Source organism: Strigops habroptila, chromosome 12 (genome assembly GCF_004027225.2).
Source record: "Strigops habroptila isolate Jane chromosome 12, bStrHab1.2.pri, whole genome shotgun sequence".
Lineage (NCBI taxonomy): Eukaryota > Metazoa > Chordata > Aves > Psittaciformes > Psittacidae > Strigops > Strigops habroptila.
In genome coordinates, this window is record NC_044288.2 from 18,363,397 (window position 1) to 18,383,241 (window position 19,845).

Below are 19,845 nucleotides of genomic sequence, written 5' to 3' on the forward strand. Positions count from 1 at the left end.
ACCTTCCGCTGGAGCAGACTGCTCCAAGCCCCTGTGTCCAACCTGGCCTTGAACACTGCCAGGGATGGGGCAGCCACAGCTTCTCTGGGCACCCTGTGCCAGCGCCTCAGCACCCTCACAGGGAAGAGCTTCTGCCTCAGAGCTCATCTCAGTATCCCCTCCGGCAGGTTAAAACCATTGCCCCTCGTCCTGTCGCTACAGTCCCCGTTAGACCCCTCCCCACCTCTCCTGCAGTCAGTTAAACGCACACTTGGCCAACGTTTTTGGGGGATTAATGTTTATTTACTACGAGCGATGAGAAACGCCATTCCCTCCACCCCGGGTCAGCCTGCTGGCCCGAGCCTCTCGGTGTTTGCCGACCAAGAGCTGAACCCGCCCCGTTATCACCCCTTACCCCGCAGCCATAGGCGGCGGGAACACCTCACCGCGGACCCGGCCCGGCCCGGCCCCGCCGCGCTGCCCGGCGGGCCTGGCGGTGCGCGCAGGGGCTGCCGGGAGCTGTAGTCGGCGGGCGGTGCCGCTGCGGGGCAGGCAGCAGCGTGGCTCTGCGGGGCCATGGCCGCCCGCTCCGTGCGGCGGCTCGGCAGCGGCCTCTCGCTCGGCGGCAGGTACGTGCGGCGGTGCGGGTGCGGGAGCGGCCGCGTCCCCCCGCTGCCGTTCGCGGCGCTGGGTCCTCCCCGCCCGCGCTGCGAGACGTGGCAGCCCCGGGCCCGGGCCTGACGAGGCGCCCGGCGGGCGTGGAGCGGGCGCCGGGAGGGCCCCGGACCCCCGGAGGGCTTTGGTTTCCCATCCCCAGGGGCGCGCTGGGCACCCCCGGGACAAAAACGGGCTCGCAATAAGCAGGCTCTTGCCTGGAAAAGTGACATTTCGAGGAGGAATTCATTCTAATTTCTAGGGAAAGGCGTTTCTGTGGTCACCGAGCCGCGGTGTGAGGGTGTTTCCTGCCGTTACACGTATCCACGGGTGATTTCTGCGTGTCTTCCTGCCGGACTGAACCATTTATTCATGAATTACACGTTGCATGTGCTCCTCGGGTTTTATCCTCGGTAGTGATGCAGCGCCTGAGCTTTCAGCGTGTTCTGCATGGATGAGGGAAGAGGATCCCTTTAATTGTGTCAATATTTAGACAGAAAAACAGCGCCCAGTCTTATTTTTGGACGTGGTGGGCTATGGCTTATAAAAGGGAAATCCATACCAGGTGCTTTGGTTATTGGAGTGACATGTGGGCAGGTGAAAAGAAAAAAGGTCAAAATGCACGTTAGTTTATTCTAGAGGGGGTTTCCCTTGGAGGAAAAATTGAAAAGACCATTTAAATGCAATAAAATAGTTCTGCAGCACATAATAGAAGCAGCTGTGTTTGGGACTAGACGTAAAGATGCATGGTGAAAGACATTCCTCTTTTATATGCTCATATATACGTGAAAACTGTTTTGTTCACAAAGTGCGCACCAAGTTTGAAGTAGGTGGCTTTGGTGGGAGCTGATCCTTGGAGGGTTGCTTGTTCAGCTTGTTCAGCCTGGGGATTAGAAGGCTCTGGGGGGACCTTAGAGCAGCTCCAGTGCCTAAAGGGGCTACAAGAAACCTGGAGAGGGGCTTTGGCCAAGGGCCTGTAGGGACAGGCCAAGGGGAATGGCTTTAACCTGCCAGAGGGGAGATTGAGATGAGATCTCGGGCGGAAGCTCTTCCCTGTGAGGGTGCTGAGGCGCTGGCACAGGGTGCCCAGAGAAGCTGTGGCTGCCCCATCCCTGGCAGTGTTCAAGGCCAGGTTGGACACAGGGCCTTGGAGCAACCTGCTCTAGTGGAAGGCATCCCTGCCCGTGGCAGGGGTTGGAACTGAATGAGCTTTAAGGTCTTTTCCAACCCAAACCAGTCTGTGAGTTTATGATTCTATAACTCCCTGCAGTCTGGAGCTTGCTGCCCAGTTTAACACTGTCCTGTGTGAAGGTGCGGTTCTGTTCTCCAGCTCCATGGGAGAGGAATCCACAGTTAATCTCTGGTATCCCTGATGAAACAAAGCGCAGTAATGGGGGGTAGTTAGGAGATTTCCTTCCAAAGCAAGCTCATCAGAGTTAAACCACTGCTAATGCAGATGCTTCTGTGTGTCGTTGCACTTGTATGCTTTGTCATGCTAATTTGGGAGGAGGAGGGAGTGTTTAAGGAGAGGTGGGGTGGGACCCTTGTGTTCAGAGGGAACACGACAGAGTCTTGGAATGTTTCCACATCGTGCTTGTGATACTGTTGTTCTGGCCACAGAGAGCTGTTCTCATCCTTTAAATTCTGATCTTTAAGGACAGTTGGCTTAAACCATATGGCTACAGTCACCTTCTCTGCTACATCTGTCTATCTGGCTTTCTGTGACATCACTTTGTAAATCTTTTTGTATCACCACCTTACTTGTATAATCCCTTCACATGCTCTGGGACTTCCATGTGTCTGTCACTTTAGGATGTGTTAACTTCCTCCAGTGGGATTTCTGCCTATTTTTAGGGCAGTTGTGATCAAGACCGTGTTTCGAAGATGGAGCACAGTGCTGTGGACAGACTATAGATAGCACTTGCCCATTTTAGTGGCAAGGAAGATGTAAATTGAGCAGCATTTTCAATTCTGCACAATAAGAATTCCCTTCGGAGTCAGTCCGTGGTTCTTGTGTCCTGCCTACAACTTTTAAGCCGGCTCGTCTGAGCAGCACGCGAGGCATGGGGCATGTCACTGCATGGGGGAGTGCTCTGTGGCTTGGTTTCAGGAGCTGGAGAAAGGAGTCCATGCAGGCTGCTCTCCGCTCCACGTAGGCAGGTCCCTGCTGCTGAGGCACCAGCTCATTCCTGCCCCTCTCCTACACACCAAAACACACCCATTTGAGTAGTGTAAATCACTTGCAAAGGGAAATGACTCACCTTTGCTTCTTGGATGCAAGAGTTAACTCATTTGTGTAGCTTTTTTAAGGCATGGGAGTCTAACCTGTGAGGTGCCTGCCAAGGCTGCTTCCTCAGCTGCATTTCAGGTTCCTTGGTTCATCTGTAGCGCGGCTAATTTCCATCCCTGCAGCTCCTTAAGTGAAAGGTGAGATGATAAAGGACGAAGCTTGTAGTTGGTGCTTACCACAGACACACCTTTCGTTTACAGTAGAAGCTTTGCAGTTGTTTAAAGCTTCGTGGATTGATTTTGAAGCCTCGGTGAAGGGCGTCCTCTGTCCTCACCTCCAGTTTAGTCTGCTTTCTGTAGCTGAGAAAAAGTGCTGTGTTAACCAGTCAACACACGAATCTTAGAAATCATTCTAGATGGGGTCTTGGGCCTCAAACTGATCTCTGCTACCAGGGGTAAAATGTGAGGTTTTCTTCTGTGTTGGCATTCCTGAAACCCAGAACTGCAGCGGCTGGGCAGCTCTTTGAGAAAAGCCTAGTGACAGCCCCTTGCCTGGGTCTTTAAAGATTAAGTGAGAGGAACATCTTGTTCTAGAGCAAGTGTAGGTAGCAGAAGCACTTTCAGACTCGTATTTGGCATGCAGTGTGCTGAAAAGGAGCGGGTTTGACATACAGATCGTGTGTTAAGTACCCACTTAATAAAAAAATCATATGCAAATGCCTTCAGTTGGGAAAAAGGAAGTTTGTCATTAGCGTTGTGGGTATTTAGCAACCTTGTACTGAAGATACAATGAGGCAACATCTGGGCTGTTAAACACGGAGTGGTAGGAGATGCTTGGGCACATATAAACCTCTTAAACTGTGCTTTGGTCATAGAGCCCTGGCTGCCACCCAAAGGGGGACACCTCGTCCCTTCCCCATATTCTCCCTCCCACATCTCTGCAGGCTTCATGTCTTTGTTTTCTCTTTTGTACTGGCACTTGCACTCATCTGATCTGTCAGCAAACCTATTCAGGGACACAGACAGAAAAGTCTTTTTGTTTTGTAGGGTTAGTTTACAGCTGGTTTAACTCCCTGCAGCTTCATTCCGCACAGCTCCAGCACTGGAATAAGGGGAGCTAAAACCTGTCCCTCCCAGTTGCTGCTGTAAGCTCAGCTTAGCTGGACTGCTGAACAACACTTGGGTCTTATGACCCGTTTGATAGACCCAGAAACAAATGCTGGGCACTTCTGTGTCACTGTACCTGAGCAATATAAGCCTTGCTGAAAAGTAAGAAAGCTTTTAATGGTGCAGGCCTGGTAATGTGAACTCACTGTGTTGATTCAGGGCCTGAATTAGCATCTCTGGGCAGTGTTGAATTGTGCTGTATAAACACACAAGTTTGAGTTGGTGCCAGCGCAGTGATTTCTGTGCCACGCTGCATTTCACTCATTAGATGTGCACTTAGTATATGCAAACCCCCTCTATTAATGGGGATGTCGAAAGCCCTGCTCGGAGGAAGAGCTCAGGCGTTCCCAAAAAAGGAGACACCCTTCCTTGTTATGTGTACACTGAAGTGTTTCCTGAATGGAGCTGGTTTGGAAGGAAATTGAACTTTCTTCTGCAGACTGTAAGTCATGAGAGGGGAGGTGGGCTGAGGCTTCGGTCTCATGCTGGCAAGAAGGGGTCCTGTCTAGGTCTTTTTGTAAAAGCAAGAGGTGTAGGAGGGGGGGTGAAAACACTTGGTTTCACTCTGGCAGTGACAGCGTTGTTACTGCAGGTGAAGGACTTTCTGGAACAGAACAGAATGAAGTGAGAAATACTTCCTGTATTTTTCAAAGTGCCTAGCGTGCTGGATTTGATCATCTTCCGACCAAGCTGTTTTCAGCCAGGCTTCTATTATCCAGTTTTTGGGAAACCTGTGGGGTTGTTACCGAATAGAACAGGCTGCTAAGCACCTAGGTGGTGTTCGTACAGCTCAGCGCAATTATCCGCCTCTGTGGTGGCTTCATCATCTCATCTGCAAGTTGTGGAGTCAGCTCCTGGGTGAGCTCCACCTGCTGTACCAGCACGAACCACAGACAAGTGTGCTTTTTAGATGAAAAGCATCCTTGGGATGAAAAAGTCATTGCAGATAAGGTAGGCTTCAGCACTTGAGGCTCGGGCTTGTTTTGGGTTGGTTTTTTTGCCTTTGGGGCTTCATTGCCAGTAGAGATATAAACAGGTGAAGTGCTTAGAACTGTGGGAGAATATTAGGGACAACTTTCAGTTGGCATGTTCAGTCCCTTTTCCAGAGCTGATGGAGCTGTGAAGGTATTGGTAGAAGGCTCCAGAATATTTGGGATGTACACAACTTGGTCATGGCTCTGACAGTTCTCTTTGATTTCTTAACTGCAGTTGGTGTGGAAGCTGGGTTCAATCTTGCAAGTGCTACTTTGCAAGAAGAACTGATTGGCAAAAGCTTCAAACTCTCTTTCTCTTTACTCAATAGGAGGAAAACTGAATACACCAAATACTATGCCTGTCCGGGTTTTTCTCCATGACTGTAAAACCAATTTTATACTGCTCAGCTCCTTTTCAATTCTACCTTGCAAAACCATTTCTGAAGTTTGCCATTCAGTATTGACCACCTGTACTGGGGGGTCAGCAAAAATGCAACCCACAACTTATTTTCCTGTGAAAATGTGGCTCTTTTCAAGGTATGTCAAAGAAGTGTTCTGCCTCTGTAGTGACATGTGAGTCTAAAATAAAAGAATTGTTCAAAACATCTTTTTGTGTTTCTCTGCTGGTTGTCTGTGTTTACTGAAAAGAGCTAAAATTTCAGCTAGAATCCTCTGTGCCTTTTTTAAGAGAGCTGCTTTTAGTAATGACACTAGACTCGAACTCTTGTTGAGCCTGTTGTTACTTAACTTTCCTTCTTTGTCATTAGTTTGTGTTTCAGGGGCTGCCCCCGTGTTTTCAGCACTGCAGCTCAGCAGAGAAGTACAGGAGACGAGTGTGGCCCAGAAGATCCCCATGATGAGCCCAAGCACCCCCTTTCTGACTGTGCCATAAAGCACAAAGCCATCAAATTGGAAGAACAAGTCCGGGATTTAACTGTGAGTATGCTGCTGGTGGCATCATGTCTTTCACTGAGCCCCCTTGACTTGGTCTGTCTTTCACACCTACCTTCTTCTGTAAGCCCTATAGCATGTACACAACGCCACTGTGCTGTGGCAGCCTTCAAAGCAGCTGTGCTGTAAGTGTGAGAGGGTGCACTGTGAAAGTACAGTCTGCCTTCCCCGGAAACACCATCTGTCAGTGGTCCCTAGGAGCAAGACACTGATGGTATGATCTTGACAGGCAAAGCTGTTTGTTGGAGATGGTCTGGTCAATTCTTTCACAGCATTGTACAGAGGGAATGGCAGTAGCTTCGTCCTCATTAGATCACATATGGTGTTGCACCAGATACAGATGATGTGAGAAGGAGAGTCCTCTTCAGTGACAGTGGTGTGGTGGAAATGGTGGGGATCATGTTAATAGGGACTTTGAAGAACAGATGTGACAGAGGATTAAATACCGCAGCACCAGGCAACTCTGGAGATAATCACCCTGAGAATACTACTGCACCAAGCGATAAATCAGCCGTTTGTGGAGCTGTTGCTGAGACCACCAATGCCTGCTAGAGGAGGGAGTGTCTCAATAGCTGCAGTGAGTCACGCAAAAAGCAGCAGCCTGACACTGTGATGTTCAGTTGAGCTGCACCCCAAATGCTTCTGGCCTTCACTTGGGTCTTTTGAGGGAGTTGCAGTTGTGCTGACGAATCGGGAGAGGGACTTGGGTTTGCATGTAATGAAAACGAGGAGCCCAGCACAACCTTCTGATGTGAAGTGGGCTCTATTTAAAGCTTAAGGGGTTGCCAACTGTCAGGAAATGGGTTTTATCTCTTTGTTTGATGTGTGGTATCACACATGTGTGTATCTCTTTGTGATGGTGGTTACAGGAGCGATACCGGAAGGCTTTGGCAGATTCTGAGAACGTCCGGAGGAGAACACAGAAGTTTGTGGAAGATGCCAAGCTCTTTGGTAAGTGAAAAGGGGCAGAGCTCTGTTTCCTGCAGTATCCTGTCTGTCTGAGCATAAAGTGCTGATCAGCGGTGTTTCTCTCCCCCTGTCCTGCCCTCAGTCATTGTAAAGTCTGGCATGACGTTTGGCCGGGACTCTTGGTATCTGGGCTTGCTCACTTTTTTCTCCTGTGTGTCCAGCGGTGTCCTATCAGGTTTACCTCAGGGACTGCTCTGTGATTTTTTATTTGTTAAATAAAATAGGCCCAGTGCAGTTGAATGCCGTTCTCCTGACTTGGTTGAAATTACAGGCTCTTCTGCATGCCGAGAATTGGCTCTGGCAGGGTGTGTGACATACTCTTAGCTGTGTTATCAGGTTGTGGTCTCCTTTACCATATTAACAGCTTCTTCTCTTCTGCCTTAGCTTTTAGGAGGTAGATCCTGCCTGGGACAAAGGTTGTAAATTCCTAGATCAGATGTTCCTTAAAACTTCTCTCAAATATTTTAGCATTAGTGAAGATAACTGCATTTGTAGCTTTAGCAACGTAAATGATTCTATGAGATGGTTGGTAATCGGTCTCCTGTCTGCTCCTTTGTTGCTTCTCCTTCATGCTTCTTTGTTCTGTGCATGTTTGAACATGTATGTACAACCACAGACAGAACCTAACTATTGTTTCTCTATTTTCCTAACGTGTCTTTCCAGTAAGTTAGTTACAGCATCTATATAACTGAGGGAGGCTGGTTGTCCTGACATTTCTGCACTGTGTACTGCACCGCTTCTGGGGATGTATACAATCTAACCCCTTCTTGCTAATGAAAAAGACGGCATGACTTTTCATGACCAACCCAAGGACCATTCTGTCCAGCCTTCCACAGTGGTTTTAACTTATAAACAAAATTGTGGTTATACTTTTGAATGGTCATATATTATTTTTACTTCCCCCCATTGTGTTTGTTCCACATGTGCACGGGCATTTGTGTGAGTTGCTTGGCAAAACATTTATGTCTGTGGGACTGTATGAGAGGGTGTGGAACAGTGTCCTAAATGACAAGTTTTAATTGCAAGAACTTCTTGGAGTGAAATACTAATGCTCTGCTTTGTCAGGTATACTATATATGTGTGTGTGTGTGTATGGATGTACCTTTCCTGCACACACCTTGATCTGGGAGGTCTTGGTCACTACCCATGTAATGTTAAGGCTTTGGCTACAAGATGCAGAAGACACTGTCTGCTCTTGCTGAAGTAGCAGTGCAATTAGCAGCTTTAAGGGTGCTTTCAAACCGCTGTGACTTTGCGCCTGTCATTAGTGCTGTAGCTCTGTATGTTCTACCCTTCATTTACTTCTTGCTTCTTTGTGCCCGTAGGGATCCAGAGTTTCTGCAGAGACCTTGTGGAGGTAGCAGATATCTTGGAGAAGACCACCGAGAGCGCCGCAGAAGAAGCAGAGCCTAGTAATCCAAACCCAACCCTGAAGAAAATCTATGAAGGTCTCTCTCTCATAGAGGCCAAATTGCAAAGTGTATTTGCCAAACATGGCCTTCAGAAGATGAACCCTGTTGGTGGCAGATACGATCCGTACGACCATGAAATAGTGTGCCATGTGCCAGCGGAGGGAATGCAGCCGGGCACGATAGCGCTGGTGACTCAGGATGGGTATAAACTCCATGGTCGCACCATCAGACACGCACTCGTTGGCGTGGCAGTAGAGTCGCAGGAATGACGTGGGCTTGCCCACCAGCATCTGGGACCTTGCTGGGCTGAGGATCCCTCAGTGCTCAGTCACAACTGCAGCTGCATGTCTTTACTTATTTATTAAGCTAGGTTTGTATTGTATGTTGGCTTCTTTATAATGTGTGCAGTCATTTTGGCATTCATTCTAAGGTACTTGTATATTTAATAATCCTTTTTGGAGGATGTGGAGTAAGTAGTATTAGGAGTCCTGCTATTCGTCAGAAACATGGCACTGTAGCCTCTTTCTCCATTGCTTATTTCTCCATTAAGACTTGTATGGGGAAGAGGGGAGATACAGGAGAGAAAGGGAATTCTCTGAGAGCGAAGGAATCTTGTCTCCCAGCTCCATCTCTGAGACAGACTCCTGCAGTGGCCTTCAGGAAAGTCACTTCTCTGCCTCAGTTTTCCTATCTGTATTAAGGGAATATAATAATACTTACTGACCTACCTCACAGGGATGTGGTGGGGCTCTTTCTTTGCAAAGCACTCAGAAGAGAAAAAGCCCAAAGGGCTGAGTATTATTATCAGGCTGGTTTTGGTGTCTTCCCTTGTCCCCAGACCCCTCGGGTGGGGATGAGGATGATCCCTTCAAATGACATTTAGGGGCAACTTTTTCTTATGTCACTTCAGGAAAAGAATCCTGAATTAATGAAATCTCTGTTGTACTACAGTTGAATAGGGATGAGGTTTTGAAGAGAATTCAGTTGTTAGGTCAGACCAACATGTTAATATTTGTTCTCCAGGTAAAATTTCAGCTTACCTCCTTGTTCCTAAAGGTGAAACAGGGAATAGTGGTTCTTAGTGAAGCCAGGAAACTGTTCTCAAATCTCTTTCTCCAACCAAAACCTGTATTTTAGAGGAGAGTAATTTCTCTTCCCTGATAGGTATTTGTGCAGCGTTCAAGCATGATAAACTATATGCTCTTTGTTGCAGCTGCTGGCAAAATGGAGATGTGCCCTTAAGCAGGAAATCTGGACTGTTTTATTTTCTCAGCTCTCCAATAATGGTACTCGGATAACACTAACTTCCAGTTCACATTCAGACTCTACTTTTGCGTGGTCGCAGTAAATATTAAACCTTTGGGGTTTTGATGCAAGGAGAAAAATCTTTTCTACTAAAAGTCTCAAGTGCCCTTGAACCAATTTTAGCAGCAGTGACAAGAAAGCAAGAGAAGCAGAAGGCTGAGGAAGTGAAAGCTGACCTCAAGCCATCCTCTTAGTTGGAGGCATGTTGTTGTCACAGCATGGCATATGTATTTCCCAGTGGTCCTTTTGCCTGGGAGTCCATTTGTCTCAGCTGAACGGCTGCAGTCACTGAGTAAGATCAGAATTTAACCCTTTACAGAGCAGCAAGCAGTATAATGACAGAAGAGTTTTATAAAACCAGCTTGTGATCTGCACAACGCAAAGCTAAGGCAGGAATGGTTGTTCTCAGGTTGGTCCTTACTGATTCATTAATTCCTGCCATTTTATTTGCTGGAATTGGATCCATGGCCTGACAGTTATTTGATATCCACTTCCAAAAGCTCTTCACTTATGGTGGATCCCATCACTGGTTTGGAAGAAAGCTTATTCTTCTCCCATTCCTTTGCAGGCTTCAGTTGCATAATCCTTTTGTGGTGGGCTTCAAGATTACCACAGCCTTCACTAAGCAGCTATCGACAGTCTTTCTTGTGGGGAGATTGTGTGCAGCTGGATGGCTGTCATTCCAGAAATACAAGGAAGATGCATGTTTTTAATATGCTCCATGCACGCTACTTTAGTGACAGCTCTATGCGGGTGACTTGGTAGTAGGTACATTTGAAGTGCAGTTTTCTGCTGCTGAGTAGTTAGGTTTTCAGGCAGGTACTTGTGATTTCAACCCTGAAACAGTGCTTCATGGCAGCATCAGATCATTTTGGACTAACCTCTTGTTCAGTGCTCCTGTTGTATCATGTTGTTGGAAATCTCAGAGGTATGCAGGACTTGCTGTTCATTGTTCTGCTGATCTGCATGCTGACTGGGCCACCAGCTTATGCTGTTACCCAAGACAAAGAGCAGGTAAAATATGAGACGTGGCAATGCAAGACTTGCTGTTCTGCCTCGAGACTGTCTGCAGCCTGTTTGAGGAAACTGTCTTCAGCTGGAAGGAGCAGTCAGGTTCTCTGCTGCTTCTTCAGCTTCCGCGGTATCAGCTGAGTCTTTTTGCAATACGAGGGGAGATCTGGTTATGGAAACTTAACTTTGAATGTGAAACTTTATTTCCAAGGGACTAAACAAAAGCAAAGGCATTTTATACAACAGGTAGTTTTCTGTCATAGCAAGGCTGCAGCTTACCTGAGCCAGATTTAAAAGTAGTGTGTGACCAGAAGTGATGGGATCCAAATTCTCTTGAAACTGACCCTCGGAGCCACTTGACTGTGAAAGTATTCCATGGTTACTTGGTCCACCTTCGGAGTATTTGGCAACCTTCCTGCCTTCTCAGCTCGTATTCACCCGTTTTTGCCTTAAAGAAATACCCTTAAATGCACTCCAGACCTTCTGTCTGTACTAAGAGGTTATTGATTCAGCTTGTGTATGTGGGATCTGCTTTCACTGAGGCACTGCTGTGTGGCTAGAACAGGAATCTGAGGGATCCAGTTCCTGTGCAGTCTTTGTCACCTTCCTGCGGGCCCTGTGTAATTTTGGGCTAGTTATTTCCCCTTATTTCTTTCTTTTTCAATCTATGAAACTTCTGCAGGATCTTACCAGGCCTTTATGCTGATTACTGTAAGATGTACCCATTGTTTAGAGACTTTTGCAGATGTTACCAAAGAGATAAATACTGTAGCTGTTGTTTGTCCTTGTTTCTACTTCCTTTGGCGAAGTGAAAATGAAATAACCAAACCTGGATTCTATTGCAGGATCCAGATTTCCGAGGCAAAATTTGACTCTCTTGCCTTTCAAGCACACTTACTGATCTCTTTTCTCGTGGATGAGATTGCGTACGGGTGGATTGAGTTTCTCCACTGTAGGTGCTTGCTCTGTAGGTCTGCCCTGTTTGTGTAAAGCTTGCACACTCAGCACAGTGGGGCAGGGTCCCCGCTGCTGCGGTTCCATTGCACTCTGCAGAGTTACACCAGAGAGGAGACTAACCCATGAGCTTTTTCTCTCCAGTCACTTTATCCAATAACTAGTAACACAGAGGAGTATGTTAGCAGGGACGGGATAGAGGAGAGGAAGAGGACATGCCTCTTAGTCACTTCCACTCTGTTTGCCCAGCCACGAGCTGGAGAGCTGGAGCTGGGAATGCAGACAGCTAGGTGAGACGTGATAGTGGTGCATGGACCTGCATTTCTGCTCTCGGGAGGTGGCAGCCCCACCAACTGCAGGCATTTGCCTTGTTCTGTGACCTTGCTGCACCCATCGGTGGGATGTATTTGAGTTGAGCTCCTGGGCAGGTCTCTAGAGGTGCGGCAGCATCTTAGCTCTGACCAGGAGCGGTGCAGAATGTGAATGTCGCTTTGTGAACCTTAAATTCCCAGTGCTTCATCAGCAGAGCTGCTGTTGAGAGACAGCTGTGATAGATCAATAGCTATTAGCAGTCCTTTAATTTTAAAAAAACCCCTGTATTTAAGTTTTATATTGTGAATATATTGTAGTATTTTTTTATTTTCAAACTTGAAATGCTCTGATGTTACTTGCAAAGGCAAATGAACAAAGCGTTGCTAATCTCCAAAAACCTAGGTTCACTTAGTTGCTGGGAAGCCTGTATATATTGTATTGTTTTGTGTTTCTGCGCTCTTTGTTTACCCAAAGGTTCTGGCTGTATGAAAGACAAAGACTGAAATGTGGGAGTGGTGCAAGTAATCGACAACAACATTTGAGTTAATGTTGGAAAGGGCTGATTTCCTTTAGATGTCCAGATACTGTCCATTTGCTAATAAAAAAGAATTGCAGTTGCTTCTTCTTCCTTTTTTCCCTGTCCCAATCTACTGCTTGTTTTGACTGGGCAGGACTGTGGGTGAGAGGTTTCTTGCTGTTCTGATCTGATTGTTCAAACTAAGGGCCATGGGCCATGTTGAACATTTTATTAGGAATGCTTTAGGTGGACTCCCAGAAATACATGTGGAAGTGTGTGTGCAAGCTTCCCTCATGCAGGTGCGTTGCCAGGCGAGTCATCAGGGATTTCTGCACTGATCAACAGCCCAGGTACGTTGTTCCGTGGTTCTTCTGTGCCTGCTTCTGTGTCTGTCCTGAGCAAGTCCTCGTGTAGGGAAACGCTGTCTGCCAGCCTGTGTTGGCGGTTCATTCTGCAGAACTCTGTTAGCAGTCAGACTCTTGATGTCTGGTCTTGGTTTTGCCCTTCTGTTCTCTCACAGCTTTGCTTTGTTGTGGTTTTGGTGTTCTGTGTGATGTGCTGTAGCAGGCACGCTGTAGGGCCCAAGCGCCATTAAGGATGGCTCAGTACACGGCGTGTATTAACGCTTGTGATATCCGCAGGTGGGTTGTGATTTCAGGGATTTGTTGGAGACAAGAACAGGCTTTCCCTCTAGGGCTGTGATTGCAGCAGATCTCATTCTCTGCAAAAATAGCTGGGCCTCCATTCCTGGCTTTGCTTTAGTCTCATTGGTGCCGTGTTGATAGGCCTTGCTTGCCTTGTCCCGAAGCTCAGAATGCCCCTGGGTACTTCTCACTAGAAAAAACCTTTGCAAAAGACCATTTACAAACAGCCTTTATGGGGGGAGAGCTGTATTTCTGTGCTAAAGATCTGCCAGCAAAGTCCCCTTGTGATTGCAGAGGTTACATCCCATTGCAGGGGCTTTTCCTTGTGCCTGAGGTGTGTGGGCACTGCTCTGTGCTCGCTAACCGGACTAGACCAGGAAGCAGTGCTGCCTACTGCTGTGTTAGTTAATTTCTGGCTCTGCTGGTTTTTCTCCACAGCAACAGTGAGAGTTGGGAGTTCTCAAACCACAGCCATCTGCAGAAAAGCATTGGAGCTTGTGAGCAAAGCGAAGAACATTTTGCTTCTGGCACGGTATTGCAGAACACCTGCAAGCAAGAGCACAGTCTGCCATGAGAGGGAGGTGATGGGGAGCCGTGCTGACCCACACCCTTGGAGCCAGATTTCTCATCGCCCACAGCCGAGGTTAAATCAGGCTGGTTAAGTAAGTGCTTGTTAAAACCAGAAGTGTGCTGCACAGATATTTGTGTGCTGTGCTTTAAGCTGCATTGGGAATCTCTTCTCCCCATCCTGGTGGGTTCATACTGCCCATTTTAAAGACTTGGGTGAACTGAGCAACAGGAGGTTTTGTGTCCAACCCCAAAATGTTCATGCCTGAGTTTCTGGCTTGTGTGTGCTCCCCCATCATGGGACTTGGAAGCAGCTCCTGGCTGGGGGAAAGGAGGGTGCCTGTGCTTGTGTCGTGTTTCTCCTGAAACAAAGTTCAAATGATGATTCTCAAACTAAATTGTGTCACTTGGTCCGGAGCCAGCGCTGGGCCACAGCAGGCTCCAGGTCTGCAATTACATGTCCTACCTGTTCTAGAGTTTTTGCTCAGGCTGTGCTATCCTTTGTAATCTGAGCAGCAGCAGGCTCCCACATGGGATTCCCATGGCTTGAGCTGCCTGCTCTCAGGCACCTTGTTTTACCCTGGGCAGAAAGTACAAGCGCAAGCTTGAAATGCCCTTGGTGATGTGTGAGCCACGCAGGACCCAGCCTGCTCCCCTCAGTGGTGTACCGAGCACCGTGTGCCACCACCCAGGCACAGACCGAGCACACTGAATGCTCTGACAGCAGAGGTGGTGCGGGGAGAGCTCCCGCGTCTGTGCCCTTGGTTCCTCCATGGGTTGATTTGAGTGGGATGCTGCTGAGGGTCTGGTGGCGGCACAGCCGGTGCGTGAGGAACAGAGGGCACCGAGGATGCCGGCTGCGGCTGTGCCGGGGGCTGTTCATGTGCTATATGGATGCTGAGGGTCTCCTCCGACCCTCATGGTCACCCTGAGGACCGCTGCTGGGAGGTCAGTTATCACAAAGCCCGTTGTCACCGGGCTGGGCGGCAGCGCCGGGCCCCTGCATCACCTCGCCCCGCCGCCGGCAGCCGCGCTGGCTCCATGGCCCCATCGCCCGGGCAGGCCCGCTCCTGCCCGCCCGCAGCCGGGGCGGGGCGCGGCGGGGGCCGGGCCTGCGGCAAGGGGCGGGCGGAGCCGGGCCGGGCCGGGCCGTGCCGGGCGGGCGCTGCCGGGCCCCGCTCTCCGCGCCATGGCCCCGCCGCCCGCCGCGCTGCTCCTGCCGGCCCTGGCCGCGCTGCTGGCCGCGCCCGCCGCCGCCCGCGCCCCGCCGCGCAGCATCGGTAAGAGCGCAATGGGGTAGGGGAGGGAAGGGCGCCCATGGCGGGTACCGGCAGCGCACGGCCTCCTCCCCGCCGGCCTCCGCGGTGGGAGAGGGGAGCCCCGGCACGCCGCCGCGGGGAGCCCGGCGGGCAGCGGAGCTCTGACCCGGCCGCCCCTCTCCGCCGGCAGCCGTGGTGGGCGCCGGGCTGGGCGGCTCGGCCGTCGCTTACTTCCTGCAGCAGCACTTCGGGCCGCAGGTGCAGCTGGATGTGTACGAGGCGGCAGCGGTGGGCGGGCGGCTGGCGACCCTCACCGTCAACAAGCAGCAGTACGAGAGCAGGGGAGCCTCCATCCATGCGCTCAGCCTCCACATGCAGGACTTCGTCAAGATCCTGGGTGAGCATCCCGGCACTTGCATGGCCTCCATCCCTGTGCTGGGGGCCTTGGTACCCGGGGTAGTGGGAAGGGCTGCTCCCACTCTGCCATAGTGACCCCCGTGCTGTCCCTGCAGCCTGGAAAAGAATGGGATGGGGTGGCCCAGCAGAGCATCAGGGCAAGGGGTCCTGTCAGAATTAGTGGGGTTGTTCACAGGCTCCCCCCAGTTTGTCCCAGTAGCAGGAGCAACTCCGTGGGGTGCCCCAACATGCAGGGTCTGGCTGGAGTCCCAGCGCCCCAGGGTCTCACACTCCCTGATGCTCCTCCAAGAGCATCTTTGCCCGTATCCCCACCATGGCAGTGTTTGGCGCTGGCCTTTCCCAGCAGCCAGCCGAGCACAGCGGGGCCCCCCATGCTCCCCACAGGCCTCAAGCACCGGCGCGAGGTGGCAGGGAAGAGCGCCATATTCAGTGGGGAGCACTTCGTCCTGGAGGAGACCGACTGGTACCTGCTCAACCTCTTCCGTCTCTGGTGGCACTATGGCATCAGCTTCCTGCGCCTGCAGATGTGGGTGGAGGAGGTGATGGAGAAGTTCATGAGGTAGGAGAGCCTGCGGGGCTGGGGAGGGATGCAGGGCGCCTTCCCCAGCACCAGGACATCATCCTGTCCCCTCCAGGATCTACAAGTACCAGGCGCATGGCTACGCCTTCTCCAGCCTGGAGGAGCTGCTGCGCTCGCTGGGGGGTGATGCCTTCATCAACATGACGCAGCGCTCGGTGGCCGAGTCCTTGCTGGAGGTGGGTGTCACGCAGCGCTTCGTGGACGATGTCATCGCGGCCGTGCTGCGCTCCAGCTACGGGCAGTCGGTGCTGGTGCCCGCCTTCGCAGGTGAGACCGGGACCCTGCTCCTCCCCCTGTGACTCCTTCCCTGCGTCCTCTCCGTGGGCAGGCCCTTGAGCCTCCCTCCTCTTCCTCTCCCCAGGAGCCATGTCGCTGGCGGGGGCCCAGGGCAGCACTTGGGCAGTGGAAGGAGGCAACAAGCTGGTGTGTTCAGGTCTGCTGAAGCTGACCAAAGCCAAAGTCATCGCGGCCAGGGTGACGGGTGTCTCTCTGCACAGCTCGGGTGAGCCTGGGCATGGGGTCTGCTCTGGGTGGCGTGGGTCTGGGCGCACCAGGACAGGAGGTTGGTGGTGGCAGCATGGGGATGCTGCAGCAAAGAGAGAGCGCTGGAAGGCTGGAGAGCATCCTGGTCCTGGTAAAGTATTCGGGTGAGGGCCTAGGGGTCTGTCCATCTCCTCCCGTTGTCTGATCCAGTGGGAGCCCTGCACTACAGACCTCGGCCCTCAGGTTCCACTCTCTCCCTTCTGAGGTCCCTCAGGTCAATTCTCTGGCAACCATCCTTGTTGCAGGCTTGCTCCCCCATCCAGCACAGCAGAAGGGCTGGATCACTGGGGTTTGGGGGTGCACTGTGCTGCCCCAGTCCTGCTTGCCCCACTAGGCTGGGCTTCTCTGGAAACTTTCTCCCACAGGCTTGATAAAATCTTCCTTCCTCTGCCCTAAAGCATCAGCAACTCATCCCTAACCATCAAATGCAGTGGTCCAGCACCAGTGTGTACTGGAAAAACAGGATGGAGGGCACGGAAAAAAGGGGACCAGGGCAATACCACCTAGTGCTCAGGACTACTGACCATCCACCATCTCTTTCCAGAGGGGAGAGCCCTGTACCAGGTGCACTACGAGGGCAGTGAAGGCCAGGGCTCAGCTTTCTACGACATGGTGGTTGTGACGACTCCCCTGCACCCCAGCAGGAGCAACTTCACCTTCAAGAACTTCGAGCCGCCCATCACTGACTTCCCTGGAGCCTTCCAGCCCTCCGTCACCTCCGTGGTGCATGGCTACCTCAACTCCTCCTACTTCGGCTTCCCCGACCCCAAGCTCTTCCCCTTTGCCAGCATCCTCACCACTGACACCCCCGACCTCTTCTTCAACGCCATGGACAATATCTGTCCCGTCAACATCTCGGCAGCTTTCCGCCGCAAGCAGCCGCAGGAGGCCGCAGTGTGGCGCGTCCTGTCCCAGCAGCCGCTGGACAAGCAGCAGCTGAAGACCCTCTTCAGGTCCTACTACTCGGTGCAGGTGACGGAGTGGCAGACATATCCCCGCTACGACGCTGCCAAGTCCCTCCCGCCCATCGTGCTCCATGAAAACCTGTTCTACCTCAGCAGTGTAGAGTGGGTGGCCAGCTCCATGGAGATGATAGCGGTGGCAGCCAAAAACGTGGCCCTGCTGGCTTACAACCGCTGGCATCAGGACCTGGAGAAAATCGACCAGAAGGACTTGATGCACAAGGTGAAGACTGAGCTGTGACACCCAGGGGAGGCGGTGGGCTGGGAGCTTCTGCGTGTAGTAGTGTGGGGAGTATTTATGGCTGTGGGGACAGCAGGGGGTTTGGGGCTGGGGGAGAAGGGATGGGCTGTGTCCCAGATGACTTGAACATGCATCACCTTCAGGAACATAGTCCCTGCCCAGTGCTGCCCTGTGTGCCGTGTGCCTCAGTTTCCCTTTTCTCCCTCCTCAAGCTCTATTCAAAAGGAGTCCGTCCCTTTTCCTGTGAAAAAGGGTCACTGCATCTCTTTTGGGGAGGGATGTCAGGGGGCTTTCAAGGACAAGGTGGCTGGCACACATGGGTTCCCCATGGTGAGCTGCTCAGCTCCCACCTCAGTCTCCTGCCTGCCTGGATTTGCCTCCGGTAAACTCGGGGATAGGGCTGGCCTGGCCGGGGCAGGAGGGCTCCTGCCTCCATGCCATGCGTGCATGGAGCCTAGCCCCGCTTGCCAGCCCAGTGCCGCAGGGATGGGTGTGCAGGGTGGGTTCTCCCAAGTCCCAGCTTGCAGGGAGAGGTGCTGCCGGGTGCTCCCTGCTTCTGGGGGTGTCCAGGCTGTGTTTTGGGGGGCAGAAGAGCCTCATTGGGAGAAAGCAAAGCAGAACCTACCCATCAGGCAGGGCTGGAGGGGAAGCATGAGGGGCCGAGGCAGGGAGCGGCTCAGGCAGGGGCCAGCGATGCGCTTTATTGAGGACCTCAGAAGCCACCCAACCCGCCATCCACTTGCCCTGCTCCCTGGCCAGCACAGAGGAACTGGTAGGTGCACTGGGGGGGGACTGGGTGCTCTCGGAGCTGTTGCACCAATGAAGCAGGCAAAGACAAACAAGGACTTTAGGGAGGGAGGAGGCCGGATCCTGCCCAGCGGAGGGGACCAGCAACCTGCCCTGCTGAGCCCATCCATGAAGGTGAGGGGGCATCTCACTGCAAGGCCAGCCATGGGACTGCATAGCTGGTGACTGGCAGGGGCTACCCCCACACTGGGTGTCCCCAAAGTGGGTGCTTGGGCTGAGGCCGATGGAGCCTGCAGGGGGATTTCAGGGAGCTCTCGGAGTTGCCATCACCTTGCACAGGGGCTCCCCTCAGCCTGTTGCTCAGCGAGGTGACCCGCTCCCAGAGGGCTGGGCAAGCTGGGAAGCAAGAACAAGCTGGTTAGATGCCCACGGGTAGCTGCAGGGGTTAGCTTTGCTATCTCAGAAGATACAGGTGCAGCCCACAGCGATGGTCTCCATGACCATCTGGTACTTCTTGTGACACTTCTTCCCAGAGGGCTTGTGCCCTGCTTCCCCTGGCACCTGGCAGAGCAGCCTGCGGACGGGCAGCCGGCTGTAGATGGGGATGCTGGCCATGGTGCGGTCCTCCTGCATCGTGAAGGGGTTGATGCAGCCCATGCAGAGGCATCGGGCCTCAGGAATGTCTGCTGGGATCCGTGTTGCGTCGTGGTTTATGCTGAAGGAGAGGGAAAGCAAAACGTGGTTGGAGAGATGATGAGATGGGTTAGCGGGTGCCTTGGGATGGGCAGGGCAATTCCTCTGCAGAGTGATGTGGGGTGCTGCATTGCACCCCCAGCAGCCACCACAGCTCTGTGATGATGGAGCTGTGGCTGCCACGGTGCTTGCTGGCATGTCCCCCAGGTCCCTGCCCCAAGCTTACCTGTATGCCCAGGGGGACAGGCTCCTCCGGTTGGACCTCCAGAGCCTCAAGTTGACCTGGCACTTGGTGTCTCCCGGCTCGGAGCTGTTCCTCAGCTGGTGCACCATGTCCTGGATGCTGCGCTCATAGTCTGCCATGGTGGTAAAGGGGTCGTCCACGGCCCAGGCGAGGGCAGGGGGGGCCGTGGGGGGCCGTGCCAGGCCCCTTCTCCTGCCCTTGGCTGCCTTGCTTTGGTCCTTTGCTTCGGGAACCAGGACCATGGCACAGGTGAAGATGCAGAGGAGAAGCTGAGGAGGAAGGAGGATGGTTCATGGTTCCCCTTGAAGGGGAGCTTTCCCACCTCCTGTGGGTCATGGGGTGATAGCGTGACTGCATTGACTTCGGGGTGGCATGTGCAACCCCCAAAGGGCAACGCCAGTCTGCAGGTGAGACCCATGGAAGCACATGAGGGCAGTTTGCAGGGATTTTGGGCACATGGTCGTGGTGAGCCCCCAGCCCAAGCCCCAGCTGATGCATGTGGCTGCAAAGCCCC

The 19,845-nt window shown here is 52.1% G+C and overlaps 3 protein-coding genes across 5 annotated transcripts; 2 read left to right on the forward strand and 1 right to left on the reverse strand.

Moving 5' to 3' along the window:
• The first annotated feature begins 493 nt into the window (after nucleotides 1-493).
• Nucleotides 494-12,537, forward strand: GRPEL2 (GrpE like 2, mitochondrial). 3 transcript variants are annotated; one of them, XM_030504102.1, is made up of 5 exons: nucleotides 2,225-4,160; nucleotides 4,622-4,980; nucleotides 5,771-5,939; nucleotides 6,824-6,905; nucleotides 8,249-12,537. In XM_030504102.1, exons 2-5 carry the CDS (start codon nucleotides 4,940-4,942, stop codon nucleotides 8,602-8,604), a joined length of 648 nt encoding a protein of 215 aa, XP_030359962.1. In that variant the 5' UTR covers nucleotides 2,225-4,160; nucleotides 4,622-4,939; the 3' UTR covers nucleotides 8,605-12,537. The 3 variants fall into 3 exon arrangements, with proteins under 3 accessions (XP_030359960.1, XP_030359962.1, XP_030359961.1); XM_030504100.1 differs by lacking the exons at nucleotides 2,225-4,160; nucleotides 4,622-4,980 and adding an exon at nucleotides 494-608; XM_030504101.1 differs by having other exon boundaries at nucleotides 2,225-4,980.
• A 2,089-nt stretch (nucleotides 12,538-14,626) lies between these two features.
• PCYOX1L (prenylcysteine oxidase 1 like) lies at nucleotides 14,627-17,811 on the forward strand. The gene is made up of 6 exons (XM_030504099.1): nucleotides 14,627-14,925; nucleotides 15,095-15,301; nucleotides 15,706-15,880; nucleotides 15,957-16,168; nucleotides 16,263-16,403; nucleotides 16,989-17,811. The coding sequence occupies exons 1-6, from the start codon at nucleotides 14,835-14,837 to the stop codon at nucleotides 17,645-17,647; spliced, it is 1,485 nt and encodes a 494-aa protein (XP_030359959.1). The 5' UTR covers nucleotides 14,627-14,834; the 3' UTR covers nucleotides 17,648-17,811.
• Nucleotides 17,812-18,328: 517 nt separating this feature from the next.
• On the reverse strand, nucleotides 18,329-19,595 carry IL17B (interleukin 17B). The gene is made up of 2 exons (XM_030504475.1): nucleotides 19,314-19,595; nucleotides 18,329-19,109 (listed from the first exon to the last, which is right to left on the reverse strand). Exons 1-2 carry the CDS (start codon nucleotides 19,571-19,573, stop codon nucleotides 18,854-18,856), a joined length of 516 nt encoding a protein of 171 aa, XP_030360335.1. The 5' UTR covers nucleotides 19,574-19,595; the 3' UTR covers nucleotides 18,329-18,853.
• Nucleotides 19,596-19,845: the final 250 nt, after the last annotated feature.